The sequence below is a fragment of the Uloborus diversus genome, chromosome 1 (genome assembly GCF_026930045.1).
Source record: "Uloborus diversus isolate 005 chromosome 1, Udiv.v.3.1, whole genome shotgun sequence".
Classification (NCBI taxonomy): domain Eukaryota; kingdom Metazoa; phylum Arthropoda; class Arachnida; order Araneae; family Uloboridae; genus Uloborus; species Uloborus diversus.
In genome coordinates this window covers 149,348,284-149,374,444 of record NC_072731.1, presented here as the reverse complement: position 1 = coordinate 149,374,444, position 26,161 = coordinate 149,348,284, and the positions used below count along the sequence as shown (strand labels likewise).

The 26,161-nt window shown below is 32.9% G+C and overlaps 1 protein-coding gene across 1 annotated transcript in view; it reads right to left on the bottom strand.

Moving 5' to 3' along the window:
• The window catches only part of LOC129232777 (potassium channel subfamily K member 4-like), a 170,346-nt gene that overhangs the window by 6,210 nt on the left and 137,975 nt on the right, over positions 1-26,161 (bottom strand). Inside the window, 4 exon segments of the mRNA XM_054866884.1 lie at positions 1,451-1,498; positions 1,500-1,678; positions 12,182-12,514; positions 14,076-14,252. Coding sequence (XP_054722859.1) covers positions 1,451-1,498; positions 1,500-1,678; positions 12,182-12,514; positions 14,076-14,252 — 737 coding nt within the window.

Genomic DNA, 26,161 nt, shown 5'->3' with positions numbered 1-26,161 from the left:
ATTTTTTATGAATTTTTGAAAAAAGCCTTTATTTCACATTTTTTCTTGGGTTTAATTTTTCTAAACTCATCCCGTAGAAAGTATAAAATCATCTTTTCTGAAATTTAGCGATGTATTAGTAAAGCCATTTCAAATTCTTTAGAAAAAAAGTTTTAAAAAATACGCAATAGTTATTTTTTTTACAATAGTTATTTTTTTAATGCGGAGCACGGAACGACTTCTAAACATAGCCAAAGTTTTGACAATCTTCCATTTAGGATGGTCATTACGTCATGGCCACGTGTTCCAACTGCAGCGTTTGCTTATGGTTCTTTTTTTATTTTCATCAGCCCCCGACGTTTTACTGTTTCATTTAACGTTACATATTTGTGTTCATTTGATTCAATCAAAGCAGTGAGGTTTTTTTTTTTTTTTTGTCTTTTGCTTACGGGGGAACAGAGTTTATCAAAGAGACTTTTAGATTTTTTTGAAAAGCTGTGCACACAATTTAGTTAAAGAATAATGATCATTTTACATCAGAAGGGGGGGGGGAGGACATAGATTTTTTTTTATTTAACGGACTTCCTTTAAATTATTAGCACGAGCAACGCCGCGCGGGTACTGCTAGTATTTTAAATATATGTATACTATATTACTTTTGATTACTTTTAATAATAAAAGAATTACTTTAATATGACTAATACATTTAATTTTTATAGCGCAAATGTCGTACTACGTAAAAATAAATATCGAAAATATCAAAATATCATGATATTTTCAAAATAAATGTAATCGTGATGTATATCATGATACGTATCGACCGATATATATCGGCGAACCCTGTTGGAATTTACGCTGAATGATTTTAAAAAGCATTTTTTAATTTTTAAACAGGCATGATAGTTATTTTCTGGAAAATTATCAATCGTCATGGAGCTAAAGAAAGGACAACGGTGATTACAACAGAATTTGATGTATCAGCAAGAACAGCCCCGAACTAAAATTTTTGTGAGTGTGAAAATTCTCAATTTGGCGAAATATATTACATGTTACCGAATGCTGAAATACGCAATCACACATACATACATATCATCTTATGAGAAGGAGCATTATGCATCATTAAAAACAATTTTAAAAACTTTTTAAGAAGGAACAAGGCGCGCACAAAAACTTTGGGGCCCGTCACAAATGGGCTTTTACGCCCCCTCCATATTGTTTCCCCTATATTTCACCCCTCATTTAAAAAATATTGTGCCCCTTTCAGGCTCGGGCCAACAGGGGTCCCACTCCCTGTGCACGCCCCTGAGAAGGAAAAAAAAGTTTCAATGTTGCAATATTGTCTCTAAATTTGTCGAATCGTCAGCAAATTTTTCGGAATAACGATATTCTTTGGAAGATCACGGTGACTTTTCGTCATGGCGCTCCTGATCAGAGGAAGAAATTCTTAGATGAGAAAAGGAAAGGAACTTACTCGAGACACATCATGAAGAATTTGGTAAACCTCATCCAGTCTCTGCCCCCACACGCTGCTGCGTATGGTGGATGCTGGTAGACAGCTTCCTCTCCACGCGACGGATTTGCTTGCAGCGCATCATGCGTGATATGTAATTGAGAATCATTGCAAGATACCCCAAGCCGAAGATGATCCACAACACAACAAATGTTTTGTACACACCGACATATGGACCTTCGAAATTACCTGGAGAAGAAAGCAATGTCTCAAAACAGATGACAGAAAAAAACGCCTAAAATTTCGTAATACAATTACACTCAAAAAAAAAAAAAAAAAACAATTTTGGGGTTTTCAGCTAAAAATTCAACCTTATTACGTTTTTGTGTATTTCAATGGATTACTATTGTCGTGCATGATTTATTCTAATTTTAGGATTAGGTCTTTAGGGTAGGCGAACACCCTAATTTTCAAAAAAGTCGATTTTGAGACTTTGAAAAAATAGAAGAGCCCCAATATTCTTCTTTCTAAACCTGCAAAAAATAAATAAATCGACTAATTATTGGGAAATCAAGAAGAAATTTAATGAACTCAAATGCGCTGCTTATAATTGAAATTTATTCTTTCTTTCTTGATTTTCTCTTAACTAGGTTTTCAATGTTTTTATTTACACTAAGTCTTAGCATGCATTTGAAACTTTGCAAAAAATGGTAATTGAATATATTAGTGTGATATAAACCGCTAAATGCTAATCTACCTGTAATATGTGGTTTTGAAATAATGACTAATTAAAGTAAGAGGGCAAAAACCCATGTTTTTCGGTGGAAATTTACAAACCCCATAAAATCTGTTTTTCAGCTTATTATTTCCAGATTGAAGGTTCGTATCATTCTGATAACCAACAAAGAATTAGACACAAAAAAGTTTTTAAATTTTTGAAAAAAGGAACGCAATGGAGGTGTTAAGGAAATTGTAGTTTTTTTTTTTTTCCTATCAAAGCATGGCTTTTTACTAAAAACAAAAAAATAACAAAAAAAATTTTTTTCAACAAATAAATAGTCAAAATGTGTTGCTTGTGTCATATTAAATAATCATTTTAAGTTTTAGAAAGGTGCAATGAATATTGAAAAAATAAATATTTTGGGTGTCCGCCTACATTAACTTTTGGTTCATTTAGTAATTAAGTGCTAAAGTTTAAAAAAAGTGTTAAGATTATTATTACAAACCATAAAAGTAACCTAAAATTTCACACAAAAAATTAATTAAAAATATATTTTCTTAATATTAAGCTATAAATTATTCAGGCAGTTTTGAAACATTTACCATTTTCAATATAATTTTGATATCTGTATTTTGTTAATTTTTAGATTTCAGTAACCAGTTTAAATTGATCTCATTTAAGTAGCTGACTCTTTAAGAACCTTTTATGTGAAAACCATGTCTACATAAAGGAAATAAACAAAGTACAGATTGTAAACAAACACATCAATAATTTCAGCAGATTTTCTTACTATATTTATAATAAGATAATGTTAAAAGTTACTACTACTTCGAATTATAATTTTAGTACAGCAATTAATTATAAAAAGACTCATCAAAGCGTATACCACACAGTAAAAATAATCATTTCTTAAGGCCGCAACTACGTTTTCTCGTAGTTATTTTTTATTCCGACTTGCGTTAGTACTTTTAAAGTATTACCGTGAAGAAAACACATTAAAAGGTCTGGGTTTTGTTTACATTCAAAGCTATTAAGCTGAAATAATTGTAAACGCGGTTCTCAACAAATTATTCTGTCAAAAAAAGACAAAATTTCACTACTAGTCTTGCGACATTTCGAAATCTTTCTTTCATGCAGGAGCTCATGTTAAGTGTCATGTTGGTAAATACATGACGTCAGCAGATATTTCCCTCTTCCAATCAACAGGCGACACGATTCTGTTTGACTTCATATTCACCTCCAAATGAACAAAAGGACAACTCTTTTAACGGGCCGTTCTTTGTGTCGAATGCGAAGGAAAGTTTGGCACAGTGAGTCGAACATTTGCTTGAATGCCAATTTGGCACGAACCCCATCCATATTTCCAACGGTCTGCTGAGATGCTTTGGTAATTTATAAAAAGATCTAGTGATTGTCTTGTACGGTATTTGCAGTTTTGTTGACACGTGAAGAAGCAGAACACTCATTTAAAAAAAGTAAATAAAATAATAATAATAATAAAAAAGAAAAAATAACAAGATTTTTTTTTTTTGAAGAAAGAAATTAGTTGACACCCATCGAACGGCTAGAAAAATATATTTCGTAACACGAATTCTTGTGCAAAAACTTATTTTCTAAGCAATTTCGGCAGAGAATTCTAAATAAAGGTTGAATATGTTCATGAATTACTTCTGGTGGTTATTGCTCGCCCATATGCGGATTTTTAGGATGTACAGTTATCCGAAAAAAGCTTCATCGAATTGCTTTACATCCAAAAGTTCAACCTTTTCTGCTTTGATAAAGGGGTTCTTTGAAACCTCAAAACACGTGCCTGCATTTTTTTGTGCAAATTTGAGCATTTCATACGTTTGAAGTTATTTTTCAATTTTATCCCAACTATTCATTAGTTCGTTTATTTTTGACTTTTGTTTTATATTTCGCAATATCTTTTCAGCCTTTCTTGAAGAATTTATCATTTTATTTTTTTCAACTTTGAAAGAAAGTAGACTGACTATAAATTATTCCATCAGCTTTCTGCACTTGCGAGCAGTGCCGGCGTGAAGCGGTTTTGCGCCCCGGCGAAACTGAAAAATGGCGCTTTGAACACAATTTTAACATTTCATTTTGAAAACATTAATGATCTTTCTTGAGTTGTCCCGCTGACGTAATCAGTTTTTTAACACTACAATGTTAATTACATTTTAAATGTCATATGAGGCAGTGAGAAGGAAAGGGATGCAAGTGGCAAAATTAAAAAATTTGGAGATAACCAGTACAAATGGTAGGTGAACCCTTCCTCAATCTTGGGGCAAGATATAGAAGTAGTAGCCCTCCTGGTAGGTTCCGGTATGCAGCTTGATTTAGAAAAAAATTTCAATGAAAGCCTACCTAGGATCTGATCTTTAAACGCGTTTTACTCAAAACTTCCACTTGCATCCCTTTGCTTCTCACTGCCTCATATGAAAAGCTATTTTGTTTTTTCATTTTTAAATTTTGATGTAGAAAATTGGTTCCCCCGCAATGAAACCGAAAAAACTATCCCATCATGTTCTCCACCTAAAAATACTGAACTTATTCAAGATCAAACACTTGTTTTCAATCGCACACTTTCACTCCAACCCCCCCCCCCCCCAATTTATACAAGCGTTTATGTAGAAAACTTCACCCAGAAAATTCAAATTAGACGTTAATAGTTATAAAAGAAAAGGTAAAACAATTTCCAAGCAAAAAAAATTCTTAATAATTCAGATAGTATTATATCTGGGTCCCTTTGGCGCTCCCTTATGCTCTTCGGTCGGTCGGCCGTCTTTAGCCGGCCCTGCCTGCATACTACTGATGTTCCGGATATCCGTATCCGCGGATATCCGAGGGAAAATAAAGATCTGTATCCTTTACTTTTTTGACGGATCTTAAACGGATCATTTCTATTCTAAAAAAATTTAAATACTTGAATAAAAGACTCAAATTCCGTTTAAATTAGGTTTTATTCCCTATTTAAATTATAAGGAATCATTTCAGAAGCCAATTTGTACCCACCCCTCGTTGCAAAACGGAAGGGGAAATAAGTTTTAAAAGTCTGCATCAGTGCGTCTTTTTGTGGCATCGCAGCTGCTAAACAGATGAATCGATTTTGATAGTTAATTTTTCGTTCAAAAGGTGACTTGATCGAAAGTGTTCTTAGCTTGGCCTCGTTTTTGTAGAACTTTAATTACCAGAGACATTAATTAAAAACCGACTTAACGTTTTTCACAATTATGGTAGTAAAAATTTACCCGTACGTTAAAAATGTTGGCCCTAATTGAAAGAACGAAGTTTTCTGCGTTTGATATTTATTTGAAACTTCCACCTTATGTACAGTAGGAGCTATTATCTTGTTAAGTAAATTTTAAATGCAATTTTAAGCCCTTATACGAGTGATTGGTAGCGATTTCATAGTTGGAAGATAAGGAGTAAAAGCTCAATGATTTAAAATTTTTACCTGCTGTCAGTTCATATTTGTTAACAAATGTGTGTTCTGACCCGCGAAATTCATCTTAATATAATCGGCTCTCTGGGACATGTTTTTTTTTAAAATTTTTTAATTTAATATTAGTTTTTGTTATTGATTTGGTTTTCTGTTATTCTTCATTTTGGGTTTTCTCGGCATCTTTCGAAAAAAAAAAAGTGAGATTAAATTCTCTATTTACTGTTTGTAAAGGTGTTCTCAGCTGTGTATTTCGTCGGTCGAAGTAAGTTCAGTGGAATGGGTCAGCGCTGCATTTATGCTGAAATAAACTGAGAAAAATTATTTCTAGTCTGTCCAGTAGCAGCTTTACACTCTTGCTCCTGTATCCTACATCTACCGAGTAAACTAGAAATATTTTTTTAACATTCCATCTAAGAAAATAATGCAGCGCTGACCCATTCCTTCCAACTCTACCTCAATTTCAACAGAGATTTCTTTAAAGAGTATATCATAATAGTCTTGATTATATTTTTGCCGCAGTTGACATTTTTTGAAGAAACTGCCATTATTCTGACGGGAATGCCTTCCGTTACAAATTTTACACTTGGATAGTTGAATTGGGTAAAAAAAAATTGAGGTCCGTATCCGTGGCTCTTGACACTAATGATCCGTATCCGTGGATCTACTTTTTTAACGATCCGGCACATCACTACTGCATACGACTGCGAAATAGTCCCACGATTTTATAAAGAAACTAAAGTGATGCTTTTACAATTCGTTATTTTCAATGAAACGTTTATTTCTAGTGATACTTTTATAGTACGTTAAACCTCTCTTTAACCTTTCTTTAAGTATTTGTCCTTCTTCTCCTTTTCAATTTCACAGGAAAGTAGACTGATTGCAAACTATTCTACCAATTCTGCACTTACAAGTGCAAAAGAGTCCCATGATTTCATACAGAAAACAAAGATATTTTTAGGATAAATTTAAGGAGTCCTAAAATAGAAACTCCAAGTAAAAAGCTTTTCCAAATATTAAACTTGAAACTATTTTTGCTTTTATTCTTCCTAAAAATAGAGATTTACTAAAATTTACAACAGAATTTCACGACATGAATTTTATGGCTTTTTCAACACAACGTGCGAAACAAAACGGAGTACGCCGAAACTGGCAACAGGCCAGTAAAACTAGAAAAGGTTAGTCACGAAAGAAAAACATTTTCCCTGGTGAATTCGTCTTAAAGAATGTTTTTTGTTGAAAAAACTTAACTTAGGGTGGAATTTTTCGCAGTTTACTGCTTCCGCCTGCTGAGTTTTAAATTGAACTGTACCAGTGGTCGGAAAAACTATTTTTTTTTTTGTAGCGAACTACAACTAATTTATTGCAAATGTAATTAACTACAACTACTTGATTACAAATGTAGTTAACTACAACTACTTCATTACAATTGTAGTTAACTACAATTACTTCTTTCAAAATGCAGCAACTACAAACTACTTTTGAAAAGTAGTCGCTACTTCGCTACTTAAAAAAAAAAAGTATACACATAAACACCGTTTGATGATTGAATGAAAAAAATTTAAAAAGCGTTTTAGATAAATAAATTAGCTTATTTGAACATGGAATATTACTAAGAATTATTTATTCTTTATTTCCTTTCCAGAGCCAATTTGTCATTCCAAACAATGTTTACGATTTTTACGAATATTTGCTGAAAGAAAAAAATTTAAAAGTTGTGGAATTGCACCTTCAAAATTTCAACCCTTTTCTGACAATGAATATTTCATTCAAGAAGTGAAACTCAACTACTTGAAAATGTATAGATGAAGCCATAGTTTGATTTTAATTCTATATAGACATACGTATACATAAAATTGATTAAGATGGTGAAAAACGTCCTTTCAAAGGAAAGAGAAAAATTATATATTCATCAAAAATTTCATTATAGGAGTTGACTTTATAGGAACTTATATTTTGTAGGAACTAATTAATTGATTTTGAGCTTCAAACTAGGGGTCCGGAACTGAATACCATCTCATTTCTTACGCCACTGAGCAATTTTAAACTATAGTGGACTCGCACTACAACGCGATTTGATTTACACGAAATGGCTACATAGCTAGATTTTCTCGGGTAACGAATTTCGGATCTAACGCGAATTCCTCACCCCGAAACACGAAAATTTTCGAAAGGGAATCGCGGAGTTGAAGTATAACCTTCTTTATTAGGTACTAAATATTAGTTTCATGAATGAACTTTTCCTTTAGCATCACTGAAAGCGGAGGTTCCCCACATCGTACTAGTCGAAACATCGCTTTGTTCATTCACAAATCGCCACTCCGCATCTTTTTCACTCTAAATATTAAGTTGATGAAACATAATTTCACATAAGCGAGCTGTTTATCTTAAGTTTGAAAATGGAAGGAAAAATAGAAGTTTTCTAACAACTAAAGAAACTTTCATTATATACCATTATCTCCCATTGATTTTGTGCATCCTAATGTATTTTTATGCAATAACACAGCTTTTTTTAAAAATACTGTAAAATTTCGGTTCTCTGTGTTTAAATTCGGTGATAGGAAGTTAAGAAATGGGTTAAAATAGTTTTAGGGATGTTTTCAATTGTCTAAAATAATTATTATGTTCATAAAAAAATCGCATAGGAACCCTTTCCCACAATGAGAAATTTCAACCCAAGCGAGGAGTCTTGGAACGCATCACTCGCGTTAGTTGAGATTCGACTATATTATGCAGATGGCATTGGCACCTCAAGCTTTTTGCTTAACGGGCAAGTTTGCATGAAACGGAAAAATGTCCGTTATCATAAATTTCTATCATAGTGTAATATTTTTTGTTAGCCGGCCAAAACAGTTCAATATTATCCTCTTCCAAAGCATTTACAGTTGCTTCCATATTAGGTGGATGTTGGCACAACATTCTCATTGACATCAAAAATGTTCATCCGTGGGACATTCTCTGCTGCCAGAAAACACAAACGTGGTACTACATTGACAGTTATTGTTTATTCTAAGACATTCTCTATTTAAAGTGAATATTGGGAAATGTGAAAATTTCGATGCCAAACTAATGGCGTCAAACAGGTAGAACGTATGTCTGAGGTGTGAGATCAGCTAGTATTTTTCAGTGCCTTACGAACCTGATTGGTGCGAATTTTATTCGTCTAAAACGTGCACGAGTCAGATTCGTTTGAAGCCTCGTTTCTTTCTTTCTTTTTTTTTTTTTTGAAACTTTATTTAAAAGTAGTTTCCAGAAATCGCTACAAGCTACTTTTTTTTTTGTAGCGAAAGTTTCACCAAAACAAGAATTTTCAAAAAATGGCTGTGATAACTTTGTTGTCATAACAAGAGCAGTGGATTAAGGTTTTGTCAACTGCCGTTAGGTAGCTGCACAATACAGGTCTACTCAACAGAAATTATTTCTGGCTTAACTAAAGCATTGTGTTCCACAGAGAACCCAGCAAACTAAAAATTACACACTGTCCCAAAGTTAGCCACCCAGTCCCGAAGTTATCCAGTCTTACAGTACTTAAATATTAATGAATATATTTTTTTCTGCTTATCAAATTACAAACTTATGTGTGATTTCTTAAGCAGAAATTTCGCCATTACCCTTTAAAATTATTACTTAGTAATGAAGTACATGAACCGCTACGTACGGGACAAAGGGTTGACTTTTTTCGTGGAATGGCCCTCGAGTGTTGTCTTGATTGAGTTCAGAAACATTCAGAAGTTAATAATTAAAGGCTTCAACAATGGTTTTAAATGAATGACTTGAGAAATAATTCTCAATAATGAAAAATCTTTCATTCTGGTAAAAAATCATCGTGATCTCACTATAAACTAAAAGCTACTGAAAGTGTTAGTGTGTTAGGAAATTAAAATTAAATTTGTGGGTCATTTTGAACAATATAGTGTAGCCAATCAGCCAAATAAATGGCTTTCAAAGTTAATAGTATTTATCCATAGTATTTAAAAAAATAAAATATTTTATGACAGAATTAGCGAGAAGTGATTTCAAAAACTGCATAAATAATAATAAAATTAATAATAATGAATCATTTAAAATACCTTATTTTTAAAATAAGCATTACAAAAGAATAAGTAACTAATTCATATATTTAAAACACAAAGCACTGAAACATCAATATAAATCAGTAGGAATAATGACGTAACGCTTTCTAATTTTTTTCCTCTGAATGATGCAAAAAATAAAAATTCAGTTATGTAATGATTAATACGAACTAGAGAAATTTGTGCTTTATTTCTATCTATGGATATCACGAAAAATATACGAATATCAAGAACTAATATAGGTTCTAGTGCCTCTAATAGATTTTGTCAGTCGGAATTTCAAAAAAAGAAGTGCACAAAATATATTTACGTTCGAAGCACGTTCGAAGTAATTTATCTGAAATTCATGTTTTTTGACACTTACAAAAATGTGTAAAATATAGTGTTTGGCACTTTTAAATGTAAAAAATATTTCTGTTTTTGATAGCTTCGAGTATTCAAAATCTGAATGAAACTAAGGTTTTGTAAGGAATGATAACGAGAATAAAAATAAATATTGGAATGTGGGGCAAAGTGAAATGGTCAAGATGACTGAGTTTTTTAAAAATGAACAAATCAGAAATTTGTTTTGAAAATTACAGTACACAAAGAAAGAACATTGTATTTTATAATAAAACTTGCGCTGAAACACAATTTTTCTATTTTTGGCCATAAATTTGAGTCTTCAAAAAAACTGGAAAATTTTCACTTTTTTTTTTCATGGGGCAAAGTGAAAAATAAAATATTTTACTAATGAAATATTTCCTATTCGATTATAAAACATATTTTTGATCAAAATAATCAGTAAATAAAAAGTTGAATAAATGAAAATGTAACGAAAAATAAACAAACAATTAAATTAAGAAGTATTAAGATTATAAATGAGCGAGTAAAAGAATGAATGAAGTAGAAAATAAGTGAATGAATGAATAAATAAGTGCATTACTAAATGAAGGGATGTAAATGAATTTATTAATAAATGAGGCGTAAGTGATTTATATTAAACTAGCTGCGTTGCCCGGCTTTGCCCGGTCTATTTTGAAAACAAAAATTGTGTCAAGTGACGTATATTCAACAATCAGGCATAAATAAAAGAAAAAAAATCATCATGCAAAATTTCCCCTCCAAACAATGACGAGAGATATTAAAATACTATTAAGTAATTTAAATGAGAAAGATGAATTTAAAAAGCGTAACCATGGAAACAAAGTAAAATAAGTTTCAGAATTGAAAATGAGAAAGATGGAAATGATGGATTCAAAAAGCGTTACCGTGGAAACGCAAAATAAAATGGTTAAAAACTTGAATAGAGAACAGATTTTTGAACTTCATTTAATTCGCTTGTAACTTTTTTTCTAATGGAGATAGAGGGTTAAACTTCCGACCATAGGTCGAGTTAGATCTGGAGTAAAAAAGGTAGCTCTTTTCAATGGTGTCAAAAAGAAAACTGTAGGACAATTCCTTCAATTTTTATTGATAAATTTAATGAAGACAATACTGCCTAAATTTCAGCTAAGCCTAAACAAATTCGAGCTAAAAACGTAAATAACTCCCGCCGCAATTAAGTTAGAGCGTTGGAACAAATTGCGTAGAACGCGGAAAATTCTTCTCTTTCCAACGATATATAATATTACTAATTGCGAGTAATTTTTCACCCCCATATTCGGGAATTTATGTGAAAATTTTCCTTAAATTGGAATAAAAAAAAGAACTATTCATCGAATTGTTTTCGAACTTGTCTTCAAACGTTCTCAGGACTTAAAGGAACAAATTGTGAAAACTTCAGCAAAATCGGCCGGGTAGTTCTCGAGTTTTAAGAGTTCAAACAAACAGACGCTTTTTGGACACTTCATTTTATACTATGTAGAGATGATTGAGTGAGCAAATGAAACAAACTATTTCACTTTGCCCCGCATGTACTTGAATAACTGTACAATTTTTTTAAAATACGAATTAGCTTAATATTAACTAAGGTAATACAGTATTGAACATTAGGAGGTCTCATATAATACTTAAAAGGTTAATGACAAGAACTTTATCATTTTATAGTAACAAAAAGACTTTTTGACTTACAATAAAATATTACAATATGAGTACCAAATTTTTAAAATTGCTTGTATTACCAAATGCTTTAATCTTCAGGGGTATTTTTTTCCTGACTGGAATAGACTGCATATGGTACTACATAGTTGAAAACTTATCTGATAGGTGGAGCTAAAAGCAGAGTAAATGTTTAACCATTTCACTTTGCTCCGCTATTTCACTTTGCCCTATGTTCCCCTACTGCAGATAAAGCAGAGTTTGTATAATTCGTCAATAATAGTAATTTAATTTTTCAAATGAAATTTAAAATAAAAAAATAAAATGCAGATGAAGTCTTTTAGCAAAAGAATTGTATTAAAAAACATATTTTGGAACAGCTTTGAAAATTTTCGGAGGGGATTTCAACCCTAAAAATCGACCCCATAAATACGGCAACGTGTACAGTATTTTTAAGTCATCAAGCACAATAAATTCATAAAATAAATAATACTCACTAGCTACATAATCACCGAATCCTATCGTTGACAATGTAATGAAACAATAATAAAAACTTTCTACAAAGGACCATTCTTCGAGCCACATGAAGAATCCAGCTGGAACTACAAGGAACAGGAACAGCCAGGGAAGTAAACATTTCGCTGCGGACAAAGTGAGCGCTAGCCTCGAATTTCGGTCCTTACGAGCCCTTTGAATATCTTTGACTAGACTTTGGCTGTAGTGACCTCCAATGGCAGCTAGCAGGATGCCCGTTAAAGGAATTCCAATAGTTGCATACAGTATGCAGAAGAGTCGACCTGGAGTGGTGGACGGAGAAAGGTGGCCATATCCTGGTGGGAAAAAATAGATATTAACGTTGTGAAGTTCCAGTTTACATTAACTTGCTTAACACGAAATTTAGACAGCGTGAAAAAAAATTATTCATTCCCTTGAAACTTTAATAGTGTTTTCTTTAGACGAAAAACAAGGACGGGCGTCTTCTCTAGGTAAAACTTTAATTCAATTAAAAGAGCACTTTTGAGTAGAAATTTTGAAAATGTTTTTTTTCCCAATATTTTCTGTACTATATGCATACACGTAAGTATTTTTCATTAGCAATTTTTTTCTTAATAATTACTTGTAATTATTTTTTGAAGTAATTAATACAAAGCTTTTTAATTTTCTGTGTATGTTGAAAATCAAATTTATATTCAAATCAAATGGTAAAGGAAACGAGGTAGTTACGTTGCAAAGCCAAAAGAAAACGCTTGCTTTTTTAAAGAAGCTTTGTTTTAACTTCAAAGTGCCAAGGAGGGCGTATTGAAAAATGCAAAAAAAAAAAAAAAAAAAAGACAGGGCACATCAAAACGCTAACAGAAAAGACGAAAGGCTCAGAATCGTTACAAAAATGTTAGAGCGGAAACACTATCTACTATTCGTCTGTTGAAAAAAAAAAACGTTTAAATGATTTTACAATACGAAATACCAGAAACATACAAGGGAAAATGCTTCAAATTACTGATAACGAAACTGTGGAAAAACGATACTATCTATAACGATAACCTGTCTATAACAATTTTTTTTTGGCCCCGGCAAAATGTCAGCATGAATAATCCAACTGTCTATAACGATAACCTGTATATTACGATATTTTTTTTAGGTCCCAACAGTATCGTTGTTGACAGGTTTTAATGTACTTGGTTTCAAGCAGAAGGTTTCAAGGTGATGCGCAAATAATATCAATGCCCGAATATTATTATAACTATCGTTACATAAAATTAGAAATACAGTTGGGTATTTACTAGTCTATTAGTTGTTTATTTAAATATGTTGCAAATGTTCTACAACACCTACTTTATCCACACAATTCAAAAGCACTATGAAAAAGAAAACGTCAATATTCAAATCACCTTTTGCTCATACTAAAATTCAAGGCAACTTGTTCTCTATTCATGTAATGTAAAAACAACAACAAAACGAAGCTTTCGAAGAAATTATTGTATTTATTATCCACCTAAGTTGAACACTCGGATTTTATGATCATTTTACTCCACCAGACTCTACATATCACAGGTTTCTTCGTAAAGAAACACATTCATCCCCAAATGCCATGAAGAAAAAATTCCTCTAAAAATTTCAAGGGTGCAGTTTGTGAAATGAACTTCTCTCCCCCCCCCCCCCCCGTTCGTGCTTGGGCACCACTGCGTTACACAACAAATGTACCCAAAAATCATAAAAAGAGCTTAGATGTTGATGAAGAGCCGAAATATTTGGTGTAATCGAGTTTTCTTAACACTTGAGTGAAGGTCTAACTATGCTTTTCAACACTTTAACTGTCTAACTACACTTTTCAACATTACACTGAACACTGGGAGGTGGGGCGTGAAATCAGGAAGAAAAACAATTACTTACCAATAGTGGTGACCACAGTTATCGCAAAGAAAAATGAATTTTCAAAACTCCAATTGGTATGTGTGTCATTCCCTGATTCGTCAATGAGGGATTGGCTATGAGCAGCAGCAAGACGCAACATAAGGCGCTCCATGTCCTGTCGAGTTACGTTTGGATCCCCAAGCATACCGAGTTTCTCTGAAAAAAGAAAGGAAAGTATTAAATTCACCAGTGGCGTACAAGCATGGGTGACACCCGAGGCGGTAATTTGTGGTGTCATACCCTTCCCCTACAAGCGAAAAAAAAAGTTTTAATGTTTTATGATAACATGAAGTTCATAGAATTTTCAGAACATTTGTGTTATTACGAAATTTTAAGTGGGTTAGTGCACAAAAGACAAATAAAAACTATGAACTTTTTTTTTATATATATAAAACTTGCCGTAGACGCATATATGAGCAGAGCTGTTGAGAGATCCAAAAAATTATATCAAATGTATCTCAAGCGTAGGGAAAAATAATGAGTTTAAGTTTTTTATTTTAAGAGGATGCCACTACTAGGTCCAAATTTTGACAATACGAACCTAATCCTGAGTATAATATTCACTACATGATATGTTCTGGGGATAAGGGTTGGTCCGGGGTACCCCCCAGAAAGTTTTCAAATTTGTAGTCCTAAAAATGCATTTTTGCTTTATATTTTTCAAAAAATTTGCAACATTCACTTTGAGTGACACACCCAAACGAGCAACACGAGGGGCGGTCCGCCCTCCGTAGCGTCGCCTGCAACGCCGCGTAGCGAACTGCATACACACGAAGCGAAATGTGAAAACTTTGTATTTAAAGTGGGACTAAAATCTGCTTGAATGTAAAATAACACTTTTTTGTATGACTTTATGTAAGAAATAAGCAACCTTAAAAGCCCAAAATGTGCATACATTTGTTTAGAGATTACAGCGGACTATCAATGCAGAAATGCCTGAACTTGTGGAAGAAGAGACATTTGACTGCACTGAGAGCACTGAGTTCGAAACAAGAAATCTATGAATAGTGGCTAGAATATATTCCTAGGAAACAACCAATAAAAGAAGAAGAAGCTAAATGAACAGGGCGAAGTGTGGCGAAAATATAAGCATAGTCAGACAAAAATATAAAGTAACTGCGCATACTATTGGCTAAAACAACTTTTTAAAGTACAAAATTGCAAATAATCGCAGGAATACGCTTTGAGGTTACAAGGAACCAATTTTCAAAGCTAAATTTTAAAGTTTTAAAACTAAGCTTCTTTGGCAGATATCTTTACATTCGTAAGCTCATATATTTTTTAGGGAATTATATCTTCACTGCAGGTCATACAGCGGTGGGACCTTTCTCTTCATAAGATGTCAAGTCAAGAAATCGATAGGATGCCGAAATTTCTGAGAATGAAAGAAAAACTAGCAATTCGCAACTTCTTGGAAATGCTCTGTTAAGGGAGGTGACAAAAACAAGTGCAATAATTCTAGTAGCTAAAGTGTTATTCACGAAGAGGAGAGATAACACAAGGAGTAAGGAAAGTTTCCCATCTTCCTTAGGACCCTTAATAGCCCAGTGAACACAAGGATTTCAAAACTATAGCGCATTTTTGAAAGTAAGCACCCCGGCGCTTACGAGAAAAAAAAAGTTAATGAATTGCCGATGTGGTGGATACAGCAGGTGCGGCGCATAAGATTTTTTTAACGACATTTTACAGAAAATAAACTATTTTGAAAAGAAGGAAAATAAAATGTAAGGAACTTGCTTCGAAATGTGTTTTGAATAAAAACTAACACAATTTCTCTTTTGAATTTCTTGTTGCATTATTAAACACTTTTTTTTTCCAAAGAACTAACTTTCCGAGCGATCAACTATGCAAAAAAATAATGAATTCATAATCAGCGTCTCCCGCTTTTTTCGCAATTTAGCTTCTACTGTAATTTAAGTTTTTAATTATTGGGCAGATAATATAAAATTGTACCAGAATGTGTTAGTAGTTATTTCTTTAGTTTATAGTTAAAAAGATTGAGATAAAACCGGAAACATTTTCAAATTTTCGAGTGTAGATCGAAAAAAATTGCTGAACTTTTATGTCGCGTTAAGTCTGAATCTCCTGCTTTAAACATCGTTTTTTGGACTAAGGTGCTGAAATTTAAGCAGGATTATCCTGTAATTATTTCAAAGAAAGTTCATAACGTTTTAAAAGATTCATAAGCGCGATCGCTCAATGTTTTTTCATGCGCAATGTCAAAATTTTCGGCAGCGATCCGAAGTTCGGCAAAGTCCGTGGTTGTCAGAATTAGAGTCATCAGTAATTAGCAGCAAATGTATTTGCGTTCGTCTATATTATCTAGCTATGAATATTACGTATTCATAAGCAATATTAATTTAAAACAAATAGAAGCAAAGAATAAGAACCTAAACGTTTATCGCGAGATGTGTGTGCCCGTATCCGAATAGCTGCAAATATATACGTCTAAAGCGCTTCGTATATACTATCTATTTGTAATTTTTAAAAATTAAATAAATATCAAATTAAAACCAATTAGAAATGAAGAGTAAGAACTGGAACGCTTTACGCGAGATGCGCGTGTCTGCAGCGAATGTATCAGCACAGCAGCGAATACATCCACCTTACGTGCTGGTGTTTATACTATCTAGTTATAATTTTACTAAATAATATCAATATCCATTTAAAACAAATTAAAAGTAAAGATTTAGAACTTTCACGATTATCGGATGACGTGCAACTACGCGGCGAATGTATCCGCACGTCAGCGGATAAATCCGCGCACGGCGTGCGTCTTCATTATCTAGCTGTGAATATAAGCTGACATTACAAAAAGAATTACTAAAAAACCATTTTCCTTTCAACAATAATTTATATTTCGCACAAGTGCATTTCAATACAGTTCAAGACTGATTGAAAGATATCTATGCACGCTTCGCTTGACCTCTGATGCAACACTGTTCAGATCCGAAACTATTTACCAATATTTACAGCATCTTCGTGTATAAAAGTAGTTCAACACGGTCATTTGAAACAACCTAAAACTATCCGAACACAATCTTTATCGGCTGTATAGAAGCAGTGCCGTATTTCTACTTGTATATTAAAAGTAGGGAACCGAGACTAAAGATTAATGATAGTTTGTTGCGGACAGACTGATGTTGGAACTACTGTACACTAGGGTGGAGTGAAAAAAAGAAAAAAAATCTGATAAAAGCTAAGTAATAGTGCGGAAAAGTTGCCTTTTGTATAGCTATTTAGCTAAACAAAAGGATTTCGACAGAAAAAAATATCTTGAGGTGTCGCTCGCGCCTTGAAGTTGACCATAATTGCTTAAAAACTGGAAAAAGTTGCAATAATTTCATCAAAAAAAAAAAAAAAATGATGTAATATCACTTAATAGTAGGCGTTTTGTGTACATTACACACTGCATAAGATCATTTTAATAATAAACTGTACTTTAAAGCTCCATACATGCTTTGAATTTGACGAATATAAAATCAAAATTGAATAACATCGTGATGCTTTGTACATTGAGGAAACAGTATCAGAAGTTATTATTTGTAAACATTTGCTTCTATATTAGTTAATTCTTACGTAGATACGGAAAAAATAAACAATAAAAGCATTTCTTATCCAGTTAAAAAAAAAAAAAAAAAGCTCCACTTAGTCCGTAACATTAAGCTCAAAAAGTAAAATTTACACATGATAGGGAACAATGGTTTAGTGTAAAAATTTGAAAACGTAAATGTAATTTGCCACAGCCCACACATAGAGTAAGTCACACCTCGAAACAAAAGAAGTTACTAAATAAATTTTAATAATTTTCAAGCCCTCAAACTAGTTACATTGATTAATATAAAACAGAATTTGCCGTGCGAATTGAACTATTTGACTCCTGACGATTTTCGATCTCAGTGTAATTATTGTGGTATAATATTTCTGGATTCTAATTTGACTCTAATAAAGCCATCTCTCTTGATGGTTAGATAACTAACTATAGCTTCTTTATCTAATTTTACTTATCGTCTCACTGCTTTAGTATCACATGTGAAGTTTTGAAAACCATAAAATTCAGTAGGTATGCCATCAAGTACCATTTCTTTCAAAGTTTTATCTAAAATTCCCGTTTTGGAAAGATGGAGTCAAGTTTTCCCACTTCTGCTTATCGGTGAGCTCGATTTGCAGATTCAAATTCGATTTGACAACGAAAAGTTGTAATTTCAGATTTCAATTTCGAGGCTAAAAGACTACCTCGAGCTCATTGATAGCTGTGGAAGTGGGAAAGCTCGGGTCCTCCACCTTAAAAAGGAATTTAAGATAAAACTTGAAAGAAATGGTACCTGATAGCATACCTACTGAATTGTATGATTTCCAGAACCTCACGTTAAACTAAAACAATGAGACGACGCGTAACATTAGACAAAGAAGTGTCAACCACAGTTTTTTTTGTCTAAACAAAATTGATGGATTTCTTAGAGTCAGATTAGAATCCAGAAATATTACCCCACAATGCATCACTGAGGCCAAACATTGTTAGGAGTCGAGATAATAAGTCCGACTCGCCAGCTAAACTATGCTTTATTGCAGGAAATGTGGTTACAGTTTGAGAGCTCAAAAATCATTAAAATTTATTTAGTAACTTTTTTTGCTTGAAGGCGTGACTATGCGAGATTTGCAAGCTACATATTTATTTTCAAACTTTTATACTCTAACTACATTCTTTATCACACGTAAATTTTACATTTTGCATCAAAATATACGCTTACGTTTTTTATCATACGCAAATTTTACATTTTGTTATACGCTAAGGTGAAAAATCAACTTTTTCTTTCTCTAGGTAAGAAATGCTTCTATTACTTTTTTTTTGTATCTATGTAAGGATTAATTAATATGAGAACACATCTTTACAAATAATAACTTCCGATACTTTTTCTCAAAGTATGGAGCCATATACGTCAATTACGTCGTCAGTAGTCAATTTTGACGCAATATTGGTCGAATTCAAAGCATGTGCAGAACTTTAAAATATAGTTCACTATTAAAATGGTGATATGCGGTGTGTATTCTACACAAAAAGCCTACTATTAAGGGATGTTACATCAACTTTATCAAATTTTGATTTTTGATGAAATTATTGTAACTGTTTCCAATTTTTACAGGGTCCATTATGAAAGTAATGAGCATAATGTTATTGTGACGCGACGATAGATGGCAGCACGGTAAAACCGGCTGGGAAATGTGGTGCGGGATATGCCCTTTCAATGCATCCAGTCGTCAGTTGTTTTCGAGCAGTGTGAGCGGAGATAAGTGCCTCCGCTTGAACAATGATACGCCATAAAGTTTTGGGTGAGGTTTGGAAAAAATGCAACCGAAACATTCCAGATGCTGCAAGAAGCCTTCAAGGACGATTGCATTTCCAGATCACAGTCTGGGAAGTGGCACAAGGCATTCAAAGAGAGTCAGGAGGAGGTCGCCGACGAACCCTGTTATGGATGTCCCCCCCCCGGTGATCCCTCACCACCTTACAGTCCCTACTTAGCTTCATGTGACTTCTTTTTGTTTCCGCGACTCAAGAGAGAGAGAGAGAGAGAGAAGAAAGGAAAACATTGGGGAACCTTAGGAAACATCCAACACCATGTTACAACGTTTCTGAGAGGCATTCCCTTGGAAGAAATTCAGGGTGCCTTTCAGGCGTAGCAAACACGTCTCCGCAAGTGTACTGATGCAGGAGGAATGTATTTTGAAGAATATTGAACATTTGTACAAATTACGATCAATAAATATATTTTGCCAGTAAATGCTCATTACTTTCATAATGGACCCTGTATGCAATAATGGTCAATTTCAAGTAGCGAGCGACACCTCAAGACATTTTTTTTCTGTCGAAAACCTTTTGCATGACTAAATTTCTCTACAAATGGCACTTTTTCCGCGCTATTACTTATCGTTTATCAGATTTTGATTTTTTTCCCTCCACCCTACTGTACACAGTCCAGTAGTAACAGCAGTACCATACTTTCTTTTCTTTGAAGCCATTTTTTGTATTGCGAATACTTCTTTTCACATTCTTGTCAAGTAAGAAAATCATTGAAGAACCCGACAAGCTTAAACCGACTTGTTTATTCTGCATATGTAGAGATGGCAAGCAATTTAGCAATGGAAGATGAAAGAAATGTCCGACTTACAAATAAATCATTTAAATAAAAATAACACCTAATCGTCTAAAACCATAACTATCTCAATAACTCAAAATGAACGATCCACAGATTCTCGCGAATACATGATGGCAGTGAAGTTCCCGCAAAGTAAACATCCATTGCTCATGTCCACACTTATGTCTGCAACACGTGGATCACTCTTAAAGCGCAATCGTCTAAAACTGAAAATATCCTTCTATTTCAGTAATCGCTGTTGAAAAAGTAGCTAGCACCGCTTGTATGCATTTAGTCGTTTATCATTCTTAAACGCTTTCATCTTTAACCCATATTGGACCGTCTTCATAAAAATAGCAGAGTTGCACAAAATATTTTTAAATTGAAAAATAGAGAACTATAAAAACAATTTTAAGGTAGATTAAACTGCGTTACAACAGACGTAAAAGGGAATTTTTAGTTAAATTTATTTTTTGAAACATTCATCTATATACATAAATGGCTACATCTGACCGATTTTAACCATTTTTTCTCGATAGATAGCTACATTATCAGGAAGCAACATAGGCTATAATTTATTTCTAAAAAACTTAGTTTAAAGAAGTTATGATGGAAAGCAGTAAATATCATATAATTCCCCCATTAAATGATTAAATTTATATAAAACCAACTATTACAAAAATTCGTTGTCTTACAACAACAATATTAATAGTAATCACAATGAAAACTTTGAATCAAGGCTTCTATGGAGCAAGCATGACATTTATTGCTTTCTTAGCGGGGTTGGGTTTTGGACTGTCCAAAACTGGTTTAGGACAAGACAGGTGGTTTTTACCGTCCAAAATTGTCTTAAACTGTCCAAAACTATGCTAAAGCTAAAGGGGTGTAATCTAATTAATTTGTTTTTGCTGCAATATTCGTAATGCATAACTATACATATTAATGACGTTTAATTAATGAGTATTTAATAATACTTTTCTCCAAAATGTTCATTTAAAAAATATTTTACTTAAAAAAATGACAATAACTATTACATATAAACTTTCTTATGTAACAGTTGGTAGAGTTATGATAGGAAATTCACAACACTACCAAGACAAATAATTTCAGTTCCATTTATAACTGAAGGGAATGTTATTAAATGCGTAATATTAAGGTGAAAAGAAAGCTTAATTTCTTAAATGGTTTTTGAAAATAAGTTTTACATAATGTTTTAACTAGAGACGTACCGAGTACTTGGTAACTACTCGGTACTCGGTCTACTCGACCAATTTGCAGAGTACTCGGTATTTGGTCAAATTTTGATCACATACTCGGCCAATACCGAGTAGTTATAAAAAATTGAATATTGTTCAAGACAGATTTTACAATTAATAAAAAGTGTCAAGCATATAATATATACTGCAATCATTTACAATTCAAATTTACAAGTCAAACTTAAATTTTGAGAATAATGAAGTTTTTTATGCTTCAATACAGTACATCTTTATTTTAATGTCCCCACAGATAATAAAACTTATTTCTTAATGATGGGGCAAAAGAGGCAAGTACAGAAAATATGATTTTTTTAAAAATTATTATTAAATGGATTTTCGCTACAAACAAAAATTATTAATGAGAAATTTAAAAATACCTTTGCTTAAAAAATAAAACGTTAAAAGCGCACATGTGCAGAAACACTGCAGACACGTGTTTTGGGGTTTACAAGAAATGTCTTTTTCAATGTATAAAAAGCAAGCTTACATCCGACAACAGTCGGATTTTTTTGTCGGATGTCTTTACATTCATTAGCTCACACTTTAGCACTGAAAAAGACGTCTCTTGTAACGCAGAAACACGTGTCAGCTGTGTTTCTGCACATTTGTGTTTTTTTTATTTGCTTTTAAAAATGTTTTATGTTTGGCGGGCAAGAACTATAATATATGGATATAATTTTTTTTAAATTCCAACTTGATTGATCACACCTTTTATTTATTCGTTTATTTTTAATTTAAAAAATAACTTTTTTGTAAAGATTTTTGACGCAACAAAATTTTTGAAATAATGCGTAGTTAAATTTCAGCTCGAATTTTGTCTTAAAACTATTATACGGATATTGAGGTCTACACTACTATTCCAGTGAGTTCAAAATTCATCATGTGTGTGTTGGTGGTTCTTTTTGCTACTCGGTACGTCTCTAGTTTTAACAAAAATTATTTTTTCAATCAAAGATTAAAGAACAAGAAATTGAGGATTAAACACTTAATTATAAAACTTTTACTGTTCTTTTTTTTAGTTCAGATTTTCAATATAATACATTCTGTAACTACAAAAATTTGTAATTTATTGCATTTAAGTCCATCATTGCACTATATTTTGAACACTTTCTTTTGCACACATGCATAAATGTCGAAAAATTTGGTTAATGAAAGAAAAAAAATAACTCCTGCATACAAATTGAAATTTTTAATGAAGAATTTACGTAACTAGATTTAAATCAGCTGCAGTGGCGTACCAAGACAGATGGGGGCCTGGGGCGCTACTCGAAATAGGGGCCTACCTGGTATTAAAACTGAAGTTTCTCAAACTATGTGTACGTACCATATATTACAGTAATTATTTTAAGTGGTACATTTTTACATATTTCAATAGTGTTGGTTTGATTTCGGACACTATTGTAAATACCACAGTAAAACACATGATTTTAAGTAAAATTAAGTAAATACTATATCTATACATATAATAAAATAATTTTTAATAAAGTTGTGCTTTGTTAGAAAGTATCAAAAACAGAAAAAAGTCCTAAAATTATATTGTATCTTAAAAATTTGTTGCATCTGAACATCCAAGTACAGTGAACAGAAACGTTTAGGCATTCCAGATTTAATTAATTTTAGGATAAAAATTGGCTTTTACAAAAACAAAACCTTTACTATTCCTTTGAGTAAGACACACCAGGGAACTATTTCCCTGATAACATCACCTAATCTCAGAGAGAAATATTTTTAAAACATGCTTACTTAAATAAGGATGAAATTCACACGTTCACAGTCTAAATAAAACTTTTCTGCAGGTCTGACTCACAAAAAAAAAAAAAAAAAAAAACGCTCTTTACGTTCTTCAGACAAAAAAACTCTGGTGTGACCCTATACTTGCTTGGCGTGTTTGATTAAAGTGGAGAAAACGCTCCGCGCGGCTTCCCTGGTAGAATTGAAAATATTTAATGTTCGACAGAAATTAAGACAGAATGGATTGGAGGAGATATTATGCAGTCAAGGTCAAAAGTCCCGAAGGATTGACCAATTAAACAGTTTTACGCTGTCGAAAGGGGGATAGCAAAAAGGAAATCCCCTTTGCTTGAGTCAGAAGGGGTCCGATTTGTTCTTAGAAGTTACAGCTTCGGGCAGGAGACGAAATTTAAAACCACAAAAGTGCAGCTGGTAAAAAGAAAAATTTCTCTGACTGATTTTTCCAACGCCTCAAAGGATAGACAACTTCTCATTTAAGCATTGGTTTCCTAGAAGCGAACACGCTTAGCGTCGGCGTCGTTCCTCGCCGAGGCGAAAACTTGATTCTTCTGCTCATGCGCGCCCGAGCCAATTCGGCGTTCTGAGTGGTCACGTCGGAATCCACTTGACTTTGATTTCAGCGTTACGTCGATGAGCGACGTCGAAGATCGGCGATTCGCTTCTAGGACACCAAGGCTTGAGGAATGGATTTTCTTGGTTATATGTTTGAATTTGGTTTCAAAAATAGTGTATGAATTAAGATTAGACCATCGTAGTCTAATACACAAAACAAGACATAAAACAGATATTTTAGCTGTATACTGTAATGATTAAAAAAATTTGAAAAAAAAAAAATAAATAAATAAAAATAGAACCGACTTCAAAATTGCTCTAAAAAGTGAAAAATAATTTTATTCTTTAAACACCATCGATAATGCTTTTAAACATAATTTTTGAAGTTGGCGCAAAAACAAAACGTAAAATCCAGTGTAACCATGCTTCGTCCATATTTTTTTTTCAGAAAAGCATCCAAAGTTAGGAACGAAACATTTATATCGTTATTCAAATATGCTGTCATCAATGCATAATGTATGTGATAGTGAAAAAACTGGGCCTGGTTAAATTTATAGTTGTATTTGATTTATGGCTGTGAATGATTTTATCTATCGTTTTTGCGCCAACTTCAAAAATTATGTTTAAAAGCATTATCGATGGTGTTTAAAGAATAAAATTATTTTTCACTTTTTAGAGCAATTTTGAAGTCGGTTCTTTTTTTTTTTTTTTTTTTTTTTTTCAAAATTATTTTATTTCATTCTTTTTAGTGGAAATGTAGGTATTTCAGAAATAGTAAGAAGTTACCATCACGAAACTTCACATTTTTTTCTTAAAAATGCTCCATACTAAAAAAAAAAAACTATTGACACGAGTTAAACTTGAAGCGATTGGCACTAAAAACTTATCTTTGTTCCTCTCTGGAAATCCTGCGTAGTTAATCTTATACATATAAAATCTGAGTATCTATCTATCTATCTATCTATCTATGTCCAAGCTTCTTCTCCCGAACGACAGTGAACTGACCATCGAACCAGGTATCGATGGATTCGTAATCCTCCCGTCTTCATGTTTGGCTATTTAACATAATTCTCCGATAATAATTAGCGGAGATATCAATTAAAAACTTTTAATTATGACTCTCAGATTTCAAAATCAAATCACTATTTTTCGAAGGCTTTCCTCCATTCAAATTATTATTCAGTGCTTCATCTCAACTTTCCATAACAATGCTTTTATTAAAATGTATAGCGGGCGAAGAAAATCATTGAGATGAAAGATCTGTTGCCATTTTTTTTCTCGAATATGAACAGGTAAAATTCTTGTTTTTATTTTGAGGCTTTTCCTGTAATCAGGGGATTTAAAATGTTTACTTTTTGGGGTTTTCCGCAATCTGCCGCAAAATTTCACTGACTTTTTTTTTTTTTTTTTGGTTCAAGCCTGATTGTTAAATACGCGTCACATGACATAACTTTCATTTTCGAGGAGGACCGTGCACGTCGTAAAGTAAATGAGTGATTTACAAGTTATTTGAGTTCTTTGAGGGTTTGTACCTGGAAAAAGGATTGATGTAATTCTTGTACGACCATGTGGATAGAATCCATCCAAATATTTATCTGAGTGGTATGTTGCATTAATAAACACCCGGGCAACGCCGGGTAGTAGACTATTTTATGTAAAAAGCGGATTGTTATTGTGCATAAATATTTCCGATATAGTCTATCAGATGTAATTCAGTTTAACGTGAGTAAAGATTATAGTTGATAATGCATATATTTTCCCCTTTTGTGCTGACTGAAAATGTACTCATAACTTGTATCATTGATAACGATTATTAACGTTGATGAGGTGTTTTGGCAAAAATATGTTTTACTGGTGTTTTGCAAACCTTGCTTTACGCGCATTTATTTATTCCTTAACGCGTTAGAAACTAGTGTCAGTGTACTACAAAAGCATCAACTGGACTGCTCTTACATTTTTTAGGTAGCCCGTGCAACGCCGGGCACGCAGCTAGTTTAATTATAACCATTTAAGTATTGCGTTTTTCCTAACTAATTTACATTTCACAGCATCTAAGTTGCTCATGCTGCAATCCTGTATTTTCTTACTTAGCCCCGATCATCTGTTATCGGCATAGATGATAACGATAAAAATACTACAGAGTAGTTGAGGCAAACCTAATGGTAGTATTGTGAAGGCTAAGCAGATCCTAATCACTGCATTACCTCGCTTCCAGGTTAGGTTTACCCCTACTATGGAGCAATAGCACTGAAGAAAGGAAGATTTTGATAATTCACATAAGGTTACTATAAATCAGCAGGGTTACTAAAATAAAATTATTTACGCCAAAAATGAGCCGACAGCGCCAGATTCCCCATTATTAAAATAT